General features: G+C 47.9%; 1 protein-coding gene across 1 annotated transcript in view; it reads left to right on the forward strand.

Annotated features, from left to right (window-relative positions):
- Positions 1 to 13,723, forward strand: part of COPG1 (COPI coat complex subunit gamma 1) — a 28,420-nt gene that overhangs the window by 11,940 nt on the left and 2,757 nt on the right. Inside the window, exons 13-22 of the mRNA XM_038003483.2 lie at positions 2,105 to 2,200; positions 3,753 to 3,996; positions 5,442 to 5,517; positions 6,351 to 6,454; positions 6,910 to 7,035; positions 7,348 to 7,416; positions 10,517 to 10,659; positions 10,994 to 11,165; positions 11,552 to 11,649; positions 13,561 to 13,699. Coding sequence (XP_037859411.1) covers positions 2,105 to 2,200; positions 3,753 to 3,996; positions 5,442 to 5,517; positions 6,351 to 6,454; positions 6,910 to 7,035; positions 7,348 to 7,416; positions 10,517 to 10,659; positions 10,994 to 11,165; positions 11,552 to 11,649; positions 13,561 to 13,699 — 1,267 coding nt within the window. The remainder of the gene's footprint in view (positions 1 to 2,104; positions 2,201 to 3,752; positions 3,997 to 5,441; positions 5,518 to 6,350; positions 6,455 to 6,909; positions 7,036 to 7,347; positions 7,417 to 10,516; positions 10,660 to 10,993; positions 11,166 to 11,551; positions 11,650 to 13,560; positions 13,700 to 13,723) is intronic.

Below are 13,723 nucleotides of genomic sequence, written 5' to 3' on the forward strand. Positions count from 1 at the left end.
AGGCTGAAATGACACAGTGGGACTTGAATATTAGATCCTTCTGGGACTGGGCACAGTGGCTTGTGCTTGTAATCTCAGTGCTTTGGGAGGCCAAGGAGGAAGGATCACTTGAGGCCTGAATTTTCAGACCAGTCTGGGCAACGTAGCAAGACCTCATCTCTACAAATTTTTTTTGTTTTTTTTTTTTTGAGTCGGAGTCTTGCTCTGTTGCCCAGGCTGGAGTGCAGTGGTGCGACCTCAGCTCACTGCAAGCTCCACCTCCTGGGTTCATGCCATTCTCCTGCCTCAGCCTCCTGAGTATCTGGGACCACAGGCGCCCACCACCACGCCCAGCTAATTTTTTGTACTTTTTGTAGAGACAGAGTTTCACCATGTTAGCCAGGATGGTCTCAATCTACCTGACCTCGTGATCTGCCTGCCCCAGCCTCCCAAAGTGCTGGGATTACAGATATGAGCCACTGCACCCGACCTACAAAAATTTTTTTTAAAAATTAGCCATATGTGGTGATGCCAGGTAATCCCAGCTACTTGGGAGGCTGAGGTGTGAGGATCACTTGAGACCAGGAGTTCGAGGCTGCAGTGAGCCATGATCATGCCACTGCCACTCCAGCCTGGGTGACAGAGTGAGACCTTGTCTCAAAAAAAAAGGCCGGGCGCGGTGGCTCAAGCTTGTAATCCCAGCACTTTGGGAGGCCGAGACGGGCGGATCACGAGGTCAGGAGATCGAGACCATCCTGGCTAACGTGCACGGTGAAACCCCGTCTCTACTAAAAAATGCAAAAAACTAGCCGGGCGAGGTGGCAGGCGCCTATAGTTCCAGCTACTCAGGAGGCTGAGGCAGGAGAATGGCGTAAACCTGGGAGGCGGAGCTTGCAGTGAGCTGAGATCCGGCCACTGCACCCCAGCCTGGGCGACAGAGTAAGACTCCGTCTCAAAAAAAAAAAAAAAAAAATTGGCTGGGCGCGGTGGCTTACACCTGTAATCACAGCACTTTGGGAGGCTGAGGTCGGCAGATCACTTGAGATCAGCAGTTTGAGATCGGCCTGGCCAACATGGTGAAATCCTGTCTCTACTAAAAAAGTACAAAAATTAGCCAGCATAGTGGCTCACACCTGTAGTCCCAGCTACTCTGGAAACTGAGGTAGGAGAATTGCTTGACTTGGCTGGGAAGTGGAGGTTGCAGTAAGCCGAGATCGTGCCACTGCACTCCAGACAGAGCAAGACTCTGTCCCCCCAAAAAAAAAAGTGCTTCCGGAGCAGAGTGGAGGGGTGACTGGGCAAAGAGACTGTTGGAGTAATTCAGAAGGAGAGGATGGCGCCTGAACCAGCGGGAGTAGGAGAGGAGGGACAGCGCAAGAGCTTTTTGAGGAATAATGCCTATTGGCAGGGTTGGTATGAGGGTTGAGGGGTGGATGTCAACAGAGATGATGCTATTTTCTACTTTGAGCTGACAGTGGTGCTCTTGACTAGTTTGTGGGAGGAGGAAAAGATGGGGTATTGGATGAGGGAAGGGGAAGGAGATGGAGATGATTGTGGTTGCAGACGTGGAGTTTGAAGTGCTATGGGTACGAGGTTGAGTTGTCTTGCAGTCAGTTGGAAATGGCAGGTCTTGAGCTCAGACAGGAAATAAATATTGGGAGTCAGTGGCATATAAGAGGTGGTTAAAGCCATGGGAGGGGATAAGATTGCCGAAGAGACTGTGAGAAGAGAAGCGGCCAAGGACAGAATACCCCAGAGACAGGCTTAACCAAAGAGGAACCAGAGGAGATGATGGGTGGGAACCATCAGTGGGGGCCAGTGGTAGGGAGAGAAGCAGGACAGGTTGGGTGGAGGGGACTCGGAGACTTAAGAAGCCTGAGTAGAAGAGCAGAGTTTGGGGGACCCAGAGTCTGAGAGTCTGACACTGGGGCTGTTGGCACTGCACTGGGTGGGCTCAGGAATTGTGCCCTTACAAGCGTGGAGTTGAGTTCCTCTGGTCTCCTTGCCCTTGTGTCATGCCCAAGGCCTGGCCTTACCAAAGGAAGGACTCAGTGGGCACTCAGGGCACTGAGTCATCCCATCTTGGTGTCAGGGCCTGCTGCTCATGCATGTCTATTTCATTCAGGTGGTGGTTGTCCAGGCCATCAGTGCCCTGTGTCAGAAATATCCTCGCAAACATGCAGTCCTCATGAACTTCCTGTTCACCATGCTGCGGGAAGAGGTAAGAGTCAGGGGCATTTGGGGGATGCCAGGTCTCTTGGTGCAGGGAGTGACCTGACCACTGGCTCCATGCTCAACTTTGTGCGTGTGCTCATGTTAGCCTGTTGACCAACTGGTTTTCATGGTGCCTGCAACCCTTTAAACTCCTTGTGGACATGTAAACATGTACCAGTTGCTAGTAATTACAGTAATAACTATGACTCACCAGCCTGACTTTAAAAACTGGATGTCCTGAGGTGATGCTTTTGCAGAAGATGGGAAAATGCATGTTCTTTTCTCATGGACTCTAGTGCAGAAATATTCCGGACCATTCCAGGAGCTCGAGGGGTGGTTTCTTGTGAAACTGGTGCTAATAATGCGACATTGGTTCTATTTCTGTTCCTGATGTGAATTCTGATTCACGTATGCCACCTTTTTTGGATGTCTCAACAAAACGGGTTAATTCTTAGGAGCAATAGCAAATGTTCATGGAGTAGATTTGTTCCTCAGATACATGGTACCCCTTTCACCCAGCCCCAGAGTGGCCCATGGACTGGGCAGTAGAGGAGCCATTGCCTTGAGTGTCTTTGCATTTCCCAAGAATGTTATAGAAGGCACTAATGTTTAGTGAGTCGTCAGCTAATAGGCCGGGCACTTTGGTGATTGTGTTTGCTTTTTTTAAGTAGAGATGGGGTCTTGCTGGGTTGCCCAGGCTGGTCTCGAACTCCTGGCTGTAAGTGGTCTTCCCACCTTAGCCACCTGAGTGCTGGGATTACAGGTGTGAGCCATCATGCCTGGCCAGGCCTAGCACTTTGGAGACACTATGCATGATAGCAGTTTTTTTGTTTTTTTTTTTTTTCTTTTGAGTAGGAGTCTTGTTCTGCTGTCCAGGCTGGAGTGCAGTGGCGTGGTCTTGGCTCACTGCAACCTCCACCTCCTGGGTTCAAGCGATTCTCCTGCCTCAGCCTCCTGAGTAGCTGGGACTATAGGTGCCTGCCACTATGCCCGGCTAAGTTTTTATATTTAGTAGAGATGGGGTTTTACCATGTTGGCCAGGCTGGTCTCAGACTCTTGACCTCAGGTGATCCACTCACCTCGGCCTCCCAAAGTGCTGGGATTACAGACGTGAGCCACTGGTGCCCGACCTCGATCTGTCACCCAGGCTGGAGTGTGGTGGCGTGATCACGGCTTACTGCAGCCTAAACCTCCTGGGATCAAGCAATCGTCTCACCTCAGACCCCCAAGCAGCTGGAATTACAGGAATGCACCACCATGCCTAACTAATTTTTCTATTTTTTGTAGAGGTGGGGTCTCTCCATGTTGCCCAGGCTGATTTCGAACTCCTGAGCTCAAGTGGTCCACCCACCTCAGCCTCTCAAAGTGCTGGGATTATAGGTGTGAGCCATTGTGCCTGACCAGCCTTTTGTTTGACAGGAAAGAGTGATAGAGGCCCAGAGAACCAAGTGCCCTGTCTCCAAGTTCTGTGTTTGGACAACTGTACTTGGTCCAGCTCAGGTCTTCACCTCTTTTCTGGAGAGAGCAGGCTCCTTGCTCAGCTCAGCTTCTCTCTGCAGGGTGGCTTTGAGTACAAGCGCGCCATTGTGGACTGCATCATCAGCATCATTGAGGAGAACTCAGAGAGCAAGGAGACAGGGCTGTCACATCTGTGCGAGTTCATCGAGGACTGCGAGTTCACAGTGCTAGCCACCCGTATTCTACATCTCCTGGGCCAGGAGGGTCCCAAGACCACCAACCCCTCAAAGTACATCCGCTTCATCTATAACCGAGTGGTCTTGGAGCATGAGGAGGTCCGGGCAGGTAGGTCTGAGCCAGGACTGAACTTGGAAACTTAACTGCCCTTGAATAAATGTCCCAGCAAAGGGACCTGAGCCTCCAGTGGGGACTTGTGCACTCACTGTTCTTGCTGCACAAGCTGTTTTTCATAATATCGTAGGCGGGACCTTACATGTCATCTAGTTGAATGGTTCTTTGTTTTTTTTTGTTTTTTTTTTGAGATGGAGTCTCCCTCTGTCACCAGATTGGAATGCAGTGGTGCGATCTTGGCTCACTGCAACCTCCGCCTCCCGGGTTCGAGCGATTCTCCTGCCTCAGCCTCCCGAGTAGCTGGGACTACAGGTGCACGCCATCATGCCCAGCTAATTTTTGTATTTTTAGTAGAGATGGGGTTTCACCATGTTGTCCAGGATGGTCTCGATCTCTTGACCTCGTCATCTGCCCGCCTTGGCCTCCCAAAAGTGCTGGGATTACAGGTGTGAGCCACCGTGCTCAGCCATGGTTCTTAACCCCTATAATTTGTTGTGTTGTTGTTTTTTTTTAAGTATTTTTTTAATTGAGACTGGGTCTTGCTATGTTGTCCAGGCTGGTCACAAACTCCTGAGCTCAAGCAATCCTCCTGCCTCAGTCTCTGAAAGTGCTGGGATTACAGAACCACTGTTCCTTGCCTTAAGTGGTTGTTTTTTTTTTTAAACTTTCACTATATGTTGATGTTTAGCTTAAAAAAAAAGAAAGCTGGCTGGGCGTGGTGGCTCACGCCTGTAATCCCAGCACTTTGGGAGGCCGCGGTGGGCAGATCATGAAGTCAGGAGATCAAGACCATCCTGGCTAACATGGTGAAACCCCGTCTCTACTGAAAAATACAAACTATTAGCCAGGTGTGGTGGCGGGCGCCTGTAGTCCCAGCTACTCCTTCTCAAAAAAAAAAAAAAGCTTTGTTGAGGTGTAATTCACATGCCATAAAATTCACGCATTTATGTAAGTTTACAATTCAGTGAGCCACCATCCTCTTCTTTATTTTTAATTTATTTTCATGCCCCCACTGGACAGATTTTCTTCTTTCAACAATTGATAATCTTTAAGTAATTTTTCCCTTTCTCATTTATATTATTCTGAGCCTTAACTGCAAATTGACGCCATTTGGATATGGAAGGTGAGGAGCTTTACATTATAGCCAGCTTCTGTGACCTCATCATGGTTAATTTGAAAATAGCTCCTGGAACCTTAGAATGGGAGCTACTGATCCCATCTGGCTCCCTTCTCCATTAAATAGATAAGGAAGTTGAGGACTGGGGTGGCGCCAAGATCCACCCAAAGCCACTCACTGTGTTGATAGTGACTTTGGACCTTCTGGCTTGAGACTTCTTGCCTCTGGGGCTCTTCTGCCTGAAGACCCATTCTGAGTGCTGGAAGTGCCCAGTGAGTTGTCAGGATGCATTGGGTAAATCACATTCACTTCCTAAACACAGGTGCTGTGAGTGCTCTGGCCAAGTTTGGAGCCCAGAATGAAGAGATGTTACCCAGTATCTTGGTGTTGCTGAAGAGGTGAGTCTAGGCCCAGGGGCCCTAATGGGAACAATATTCCCTTAGACCCAAGCAGCTTTCCTTTGTCTTTATTTTTTTTTTAACTGAGAAGGGAGAGAAAAGTTACAGCTACTGATTGTAGAAAAAAAAGAGAAAGCATAGAAAAGCATGAAAAACAATGCTGTACAAATCGCACCAACCAGATGTGACAATTGGTAACTTGAATTATTTTGCCCACCTAAAAAAAATAGCTCTATTGAGGCTGGGTGCAGTAGCTCAGTAATCCCAGCACTTTGGGAGGCTGAGGCAGGTGGATCACGAGGTCAGATTGAGACCATCCTGGCTAACATGGTGAAATCCCGTCTCTACTAAAAATACAAAAAATTAGCCGGGCATGGTGGCAAGCTCCTGTAGTCTCAGGTACTTGGGAGGCTGAGGCAGGAGAATGGTGTGAACCTGGGAGACGGAGCTTGCAGTGAGCCAAGATCGCACCACTGCACTCCAGCCTGGGTGACAGAGCGTGACTCCATCTCAAAAAAAAAAAAAAAAATCTATTGAGATATAATTCACATACCATACAGTTTACCCATTTAAGATGTGTAGTTTGATGGGTTTTAGCATATTCACAGAGTTATGGAGCCATCACCACAACCTGGGTTTAAAACATTTCATCATCCCAAAAAGGAACTCAATGTTCATGAATGTGGCCTCTCCTCACTCCCTCCACCCTCAGCCTGGGGCCACCACTAGTCTACTTGTTATCCCTATGGACTTGCCTCTAATGAAGCCCTGCAGGATCCCTCCTGCCATCCCTGCTGGGCCCCAGTCAGGACCACCTTGTGTCCCGGCTGCAGGTGTGTGATGGATGATGACAACGAAGTAAGGGACCGAGCCACCTTCTACTTAAATGTCCTGGAGCAGAAGCAGAAGGCCCTCAATGCAGGCTATATCCTAAATGGTGAGTCATTCCCTAGCTACCTTGGACTCAGCACCTTACTGGAGCTGTGGTTCTCCTCATCACTCCCTGGGCAGGGGAAATCCGAGGCAAGATGCTCTTGGCTGGACTTGCCTGGTAACCACATGGCATCACGGTGACCTCAGGAGGTCCTGGGTCATTCTTGTCATACCACTGTGGGTGGAAATTGTCCAGTGAATTCAAACTCTCATCATTAATAAAAACTTTATTTTTACAGTACCTTACCCTTTACAAGTCACTTCGTATGTATGTTTATTCCTCACACCTACCCTGTAAGGGAGGATGTATCTGAGAATGAAGAGGCTTAGAGAATAAAGTGATTTTCTCAGGGTCATACCACTTAGGACTTGTAACTTCGGGACCCAGGGCCTCCATGGTGGTCCCTGGTGCGCATTTTGCTCTGTCTGCCAGACATGGTGACCTCTCTTCGCCTCTAGGTCTGACTGTGTCCATCCCTGGTCTGGAGAGGGCTCTGCAGCAGTACACTCTAGAACCATCAGAAAAACCTTTTGACCTCAAGTCTGTGCCCCTGGCCACAGCGCCCATGGCAGAGCAGAGAACAGGTAACACCTATACTCCTCCCAGAGGCCATCAAGGCCAGGCCTCTGTCAGAGGGTCTGCATTGGCTGCAAAGCCACTAAATCTAACTGGGACGGGTGGGAGTTATGCTGGGAGGAGGAAATGATCCTTTCCGCCTCTGGCTCCCAAAAATAGAGACACACATACACACAGATGTGTGCTCTCTCACATGTCCTGTGCTTTCCACTCTCGGGAGGGTTAGTATTCATAATCCCTGAGTAACAGCGCTGGGGTCACCACCACACTGCCCTATGACTGCAGCCGTTGGTCATCATGTGTATAATTTGCTCCTGCAGAAAGCACCCCCATCACAGCAGTCAAACAGCCTGAGAAAGTGGCAGCTACCAGGCAGGAGATCTTCCAGGGTGAGTCACAGTGGTTGGGGGGTGCTTGGGACCTGGGCTCAGTTTCCTCAGGGGGATCAAGAGTAAGAACTGTCATTTATTGGTCTCTCCTGAGTGCTGGGCCCTTGAGATGCTTTAGACCTAGTATCACATTTGACCCTCAGATGGTGGTTGTTAGGTTCCTTCAATATCTGAGGCATTGAAAGTTCAGAGAGAGAAAGTGGTAGGAGCGGCTGGAATTAAGATCCAGATCAAACTGGCTCAGTGCTGCTGCTGGGCCTCAATTTGTAGGGCTCAGGTCCCTGGAACCCAGGCCAGTTCAGAATGTCTGAGAGAGCAGTGCTGGGGTTCAAAGACAGTGGTACTTTTTTTCGGGTTCCACATGTGTTCTGTCCACATTGTCTTGTACGGTTTTTTTCAGGTATCCATCTATCCTCTGGTGTTGCATTTTTAAGGGGAGAGGCTGTGTGTCTAATTGTAGATTGTTTTATCCACTGAATTCCTACTCAGGGACTAGCATAGACCCCTCTTCCTTCATGGGCCCTTACTTCCATCCTAGCTCTTCTATCTTCTCGTAAACAGTCCTCTGTGCCAAATAGTTCGTCACATATTCTGTCTTTTATTTTCTGGGTTTATCACAGCACTGAGCCCAGTGCCTGCCTTCCTCACAGTATGCTCCCAATCAGTGTTGAATTAAATGAAATCCCCCCTTCCCCATTCCATTCAGAATCATGTCTTCTATCAATATAGCATGGATCCTGAGCTAATTGGGATCACTGTAACATGAAACTTTTCATTTATATCAGTTTTCTATTGCTGCTGTAACACGTTACCGCAAACTTAGTGGCTTAACACATTTATAACCTTATAGCTCTGCGGTCAGAAGTCCAAAGTGGGTTTCATTTGTTAGCAGTGCTGAGTTCTCTCAGGAGGCTCCAGGAATTGCTCCCTTGCCTTTTCCACCTGCTAGATGTGACCTGTATCCTTGACTCGTGGCCCCTTCCACCGTCTTTAAGGGCCCTTCTAGGGCAGAAGGTCAGAGTAGAGTGATCTGAAGAGGCCACACTCCGGACCTTTTCAAATCTCTCTACTCTGACCTTCTGCCTAGAAGGGCCCTTGTGATTACACTGCCCCTGCCCCCGGATAATCCAGGATAACCCCTGGCTCAAGATCCTTAATTTTTTTTTTTTTTTTTTTTTTGAGACGGAGTCTTGCTCTGTCGCCCGGGCTGGAGTGCAGTGGCCGGATCTCAGCTCACTGCAAGCTCCGCCTCCCGGGTTTACGCCATTCTCCTGCCTCAGCCTCCCGAGTAGCGGGGACTACAGGCGCCCGCCACCTCGCCCGGCTAGTTTTTTGTGTTTTTAGTAGAGACGGGGTTTCACTGTGTTAGCCAGGATGGTCTCGATCTCCTGACCTCGTGATCCGCCTATCTCGGCCTCCCAAAGTGCTGGGATTACAGGCTTGAGCCACCGCGCCCGGCAAGATCCTTAATTTAATCACATCTACAAAGTCCCTTTTACCATGCGAGGTACATAGTTGCATGTTTGGGGAATTAGCTTGTGGGCATCTTGGGGTCATTATTCTGCCACACCTTCCAAGGAAGTCTCCTAAGCCCCTTAAAGGGTAACAATTCCATTTTTAAACAATCATCCAAAAGCCTCACATTTACTAATCACATACATGTCCAGTTCCAAGAACTTTCCTAGATCTTGACATTCATTGCCTCATTTGTCTTTACAACACTGTGATCAAGATAATTGTATCAGTTTTATTGAAGAAGAGTCTGAAACCCTATCAACAGAATCCCCCAGGTAGTAAGTATCAGGCCAAAACTCTGACTCCCAAGAAAATAAATAGCAATAGAAAAGCACTTTGGTGGTTGATGGTCATGGTGGCCCAAAAGTTGCTCCTAATATCTAGCCTAGATTGTTCTGGGCTTTTTATTGCCTGCGTGTTCATTAGATTCAGTCTTCAGGCTGCAGAGGGCTGAAGCAGTCGCATAGGCCGACTTTTTGTGGAGGAAAAAAGCAAAATAATAACAATAAGGCCCACCTTTCTCTATGTCTGAAACGTGAATTGAGTACCTTCTAAGTACAGGGAAAAATATCAGATCCCTGGCCTCAAAGCACAATTCCTGTTCTAACGGAGTTCAATTAATTGGGAAGACAAGTTGAGAATCTTAGAGCAGTGGTCTTCAAATATCAGTATATATTGGAATAATCTGAGGAAACATATTAGAAATGCAAATTCCTTGATCCTGAAACCAGAGATTCTGATGTAGTAGATTTGGGATGGAATCTGAGTTTTTAGCAAGCTCTACCACCAACCCCTAGTAATTCTGATACAGGTGATCCATGGTCATAGTGCGAGGAATCCTGCCATAGAATAGGTGCAAGAGTGGTAGCTGTAGCCATTATAGGTGGACACCATGTGCACACATCTACCAGATGCCTCATTCACTTGGGTTATTCCCTTTAGTCTGCAAGGAATGCCAGGACCAGCCAGGGTGGGGTCCCATGGGCCTGTGCTTAAATCCAGTGCTTGAACCTGGCCATAGGGTGTAGGCATAGGTCTTAACCAGACACAGACCATTCTAAGTTGGGTTTTCTGCAACACTCTCATTCTGAAATATCTCTTTATTGGCCATTTGTCTTAACTGACAAATATATAGGACCAGTTTGTTACTTTGTCTGATTTTGTAGCTATAGCAGTATCGATCTTATTTTCCTAATTGATCTTATTTTCCTAATTGTCACCTTCTTTTAAGAATCCTTGCTGAGGTAGGGGGTGGAAATCCTTGCTAAGCTTCTAAAACTGGGAGAATCTCCAATTAGGTCTAGGATTTTGTGGTCTCATATCAGTGTTTTGCTTCTGAGGTCTTTCATGGTACAGAGATGGGGAGAGTATTTGTTGGGGGTTGTATCACGTGAGCAAAGTCAGGGAGATGAGAAAATGCATGGATATATTCAGGAAATAATGAGTAGCCAGTTGGGTAAACATATTTATCCATCTAAGGTAGGTGGAACACCTTGAGAATGGTCATGGGAATTTATTAGAAACCATCACAAGTTGGTCTGGGGATTTAGAAGCTGAGTGAGTGAATGTGGCCTGTGGATTTCAGAGCAGTTGGCGGCGGTGCCAGAGTTCCGGGGACTTGGGCCCCTCTTCAAGTCCTCGCCTGAGCCTGTGGCCCTCACTGAGTCAGAGACGGAGTATGTCATCCGCTGCACCAAACACACCTTCACCAACCACATGGTTTTTCAGGTGAGCAAGGTGGGCTGAGGCCCTGCTGGGGCACGCGCCCAGGGAGTTGTCCCAGGTCTGGCAGGTCCTGTAGGGACATGGGTCCCCACACTGCGTTGGCTGGGAGCCCAACTTGATGACAGAATCTGTCCCCAACATGCCTGTCTCACATATCTCTTGACCCAGGGCCTCCATGGCTCCTGATTATCAGCATGGAGACAGGGAGCCTGGGGCAGGGGGACTGGGATGGGAATCACCTTGGTCAACAGGAAAGAAGTGGGACCTCCTGGCTCTTCCTCTGCAGCATGGCTCAGACCTAGAGCAATGTTTAAGCTCCCCTCTCTTCCCTGTTCAGTTTGACTGCACAAACACACTCAATGACCAGACCTTGGAGAATGTCACAGTGCAGATGGAGCCCACTGAGGCCTATGAGGTGCTCTGTTATGTGCCTGCCCGGAGCCTGCCCTACAACCAGCCTGGGACCTGCTACACACTGGTGGCACTGCCCAAAGAAGACCCCACAGCTGGTGAGACCCTCTCCAAGATACCACCCTATCCTCATGGGAGCTCATGGGATCAGGAGGTGGGCGACTGGGCACCAGCTGTTTGCCTTTTATTAGAGCTTCAGCTCCTTGATTTCAGTCCCAAGAAGAATAGCTGAGTCCCAAATGTTCTTTAAAAAAATTTTTTTAAAGAGACAGGATCTCACTAGAACTCATGACTTGACTTTCCTGTCCTACAAGGTGGCGCCCTCTGTCCAGCTTTGTAGGATTGTATGGCTTGTTGCTGCTACTAATAACATAGCAGTGGCCTAGAAAGCAGGCTGTGACCCCTGCCTGCTTGTTCCCTGCAGGAGGAGCCCGTCCCCTGCAGTCTGGGGACTTCCTAACTACCCAGTCTCTCTTCCCCACAGTGGCCTGCACATTCAGCTGCATGATGAAGTTCACTGTCAAGGACTGTGATCCCACCACTGGGGAGACCGATGACGAAGGCTATGAGGATGAGTATGTGGTAAGAGCCTGGTGTCAGGAAGCTCAGTTTTGTGCTGAGGCTGCAAAGCAACTCCCTTCAGGAACTGACAGATAGACTGGAGCTGTTTTTGACTTTTTAGCTCTTTAAAATTTTATTTTATTATTTTATTTTTTGAGATGAAGTTTCTCTCTTGTTACCCAGGCTGGAGTGCAATGGCGCAATCTCAGCTCACTGCAACCTCTGCCTCCCGAGTCCAAGTGATTCTTTTGCCTCAGCCTCCCGAGTAGCTGGTATTACAGGCGCCCGCCACCATGCCTGCCTAATTTTTTGTATTTTTAGTAGAGACAGGGTTTCACCATGTTGGCTAGGCTGGTCGCAAACTCCTCGCCTCAGGTGATACACCTACCTTGGCCTCCCAAAGTGTTGGGATTACAGGCGTGAGCCACTGCGCCTGGCCTAAAATAAGTTTTTAAACTTATGGAAATACATGTTCATGTGTAAAAAGAAAACTTGGGAAATACAAAAACAAAATACAAAACAAAAGTATGAACAACAGGAAAACATTACTCATAATCTTCAGAGTTACTTTTGGGGGGCAGTGGTATAATTGGAATCATTCTTATAATGTAAACCTTGCTATTTTAAAACCATAGTGTATTTTCCAGTGTCATTACAAATACTTCATAAACACAATTTTTTTTAGTGGATTTAAAATACTGTTATATATTATGTCAAAACTTGATTGACCTTTCACTCCTTGAATGTTGGGCATTTGGGTTTCCATATTTTCACTATTTATAATGCTGCACTAAATATCCCTTTAGATACAAATTTTTATCTGCATTTTAGATTATTTCTTTAGGATAGATTCCTAGAAGGAGAATAATTGGGTCAAAGGGTAAGCATGATCTTAAGACATTTTGATTCCTTTTGTTAAATGCTTTCTGGATACATTTGACCTGTTTGCTGTGCTGGGCAGTCCTTTCATGCACTGGAATAGCCCTTCTAAATTCTCCTATCTTAGCTCGATGGAACTAAGTACAGGATCCTTCTGGGGTCTGACCTTGGGGCAGTGGCTCAGGGCCATCTGAGTGCAGACCATTATGCTCAGCCTGTGGATGGGGATTGTTAGAACTCCTCCTGACTAGAGGGACAGTCATGGTGGAATACAGCTGACATTTGCCATTGTGTCATCCTAGAGTCACAGCTGAGGATGGATGGACCTTCCTTAAGCTGGAAATGACCCTGAGGCAGGAGCTGCTTTAAGACCAAGTGAGCTCCTTGAGAGAGCTGGGTCTGTTTGAGCCCACCCAGAGATGATAGAAAAAAAAAAAAAAAGAGCTGGGTCGAAGTTGTATTTATATACACTGTAAACATCCACAGGAGTACGGCCTCAGTGAAAATCTGATGGGAGAACGAATGGGGAACCTTCATGTAGACTCAGTGGGAGTATTATGTGTCAAGTTCAGAGAAGACACAGCTGAAATGGAGACAGAGATTCAGGATCTGTCAAATCCAGAGGACACAGCTGGGGTAGGAGGTTTCTGCTGAACTAGAAACAGCTGCTGCTCCTGAAGAGCTCATCATCCCCTAGAAATGACAGGCATAGGAAGCAGACCTCTGAGAATGCTATGTAATTCCCTGTATGCCAGATCCTGGAAGCACTGACACTAGGCAGGCTTAGAAGAGATGTGATCTCACAGCAGGCAGCTCTAGGATGAGTTAGTAGACTGGTACTTGGGATTAGGGCATTTTCTGTTGAAGGGATACCACTTGCCTGTGGGCACCTCAAGGATAGGTACCTGGTCAAGTTGTTCTGTGTCCCCAGAGTCTAGCACAGTCCTCAGTGCCGAGCAAGCACCTGCAGAAAGAGTTGCAGGAAGTGATGTGTGGATGAGTTCAGAGCAGAGTGTGTGGATGGGTGCTTGATTTCTATCTCCATCTCTCCAGCTGGAAGATTTGGAAGTTACTGTAGCTGATCACATTCAAAAGGTCATGAAACTGAACTTCGAAGCAGCCTGGGATGAGGTAGGGGATGAATTTGAGAAGGAGGAAACATTCACCTTGTCTACCATCAAGACACTTGAAGGTAAAATCCTGGGAATGCCACCTC

Source organism: Chlorocebus sabaeus, chromosome 22, assembly GCF_047675955.1.
Source record: "Chlorocebus sabaeus isolate Y175 chromosome 22, mChlSab1.0.hap1, whole genome shotgun sequence".
Lineage (NCBI taxonomy): Eukaryota > Metazoa > Chordata > Mammalia > Primates > Cercopithecidae > Chlorocebus > Chlorocebus sabaeus.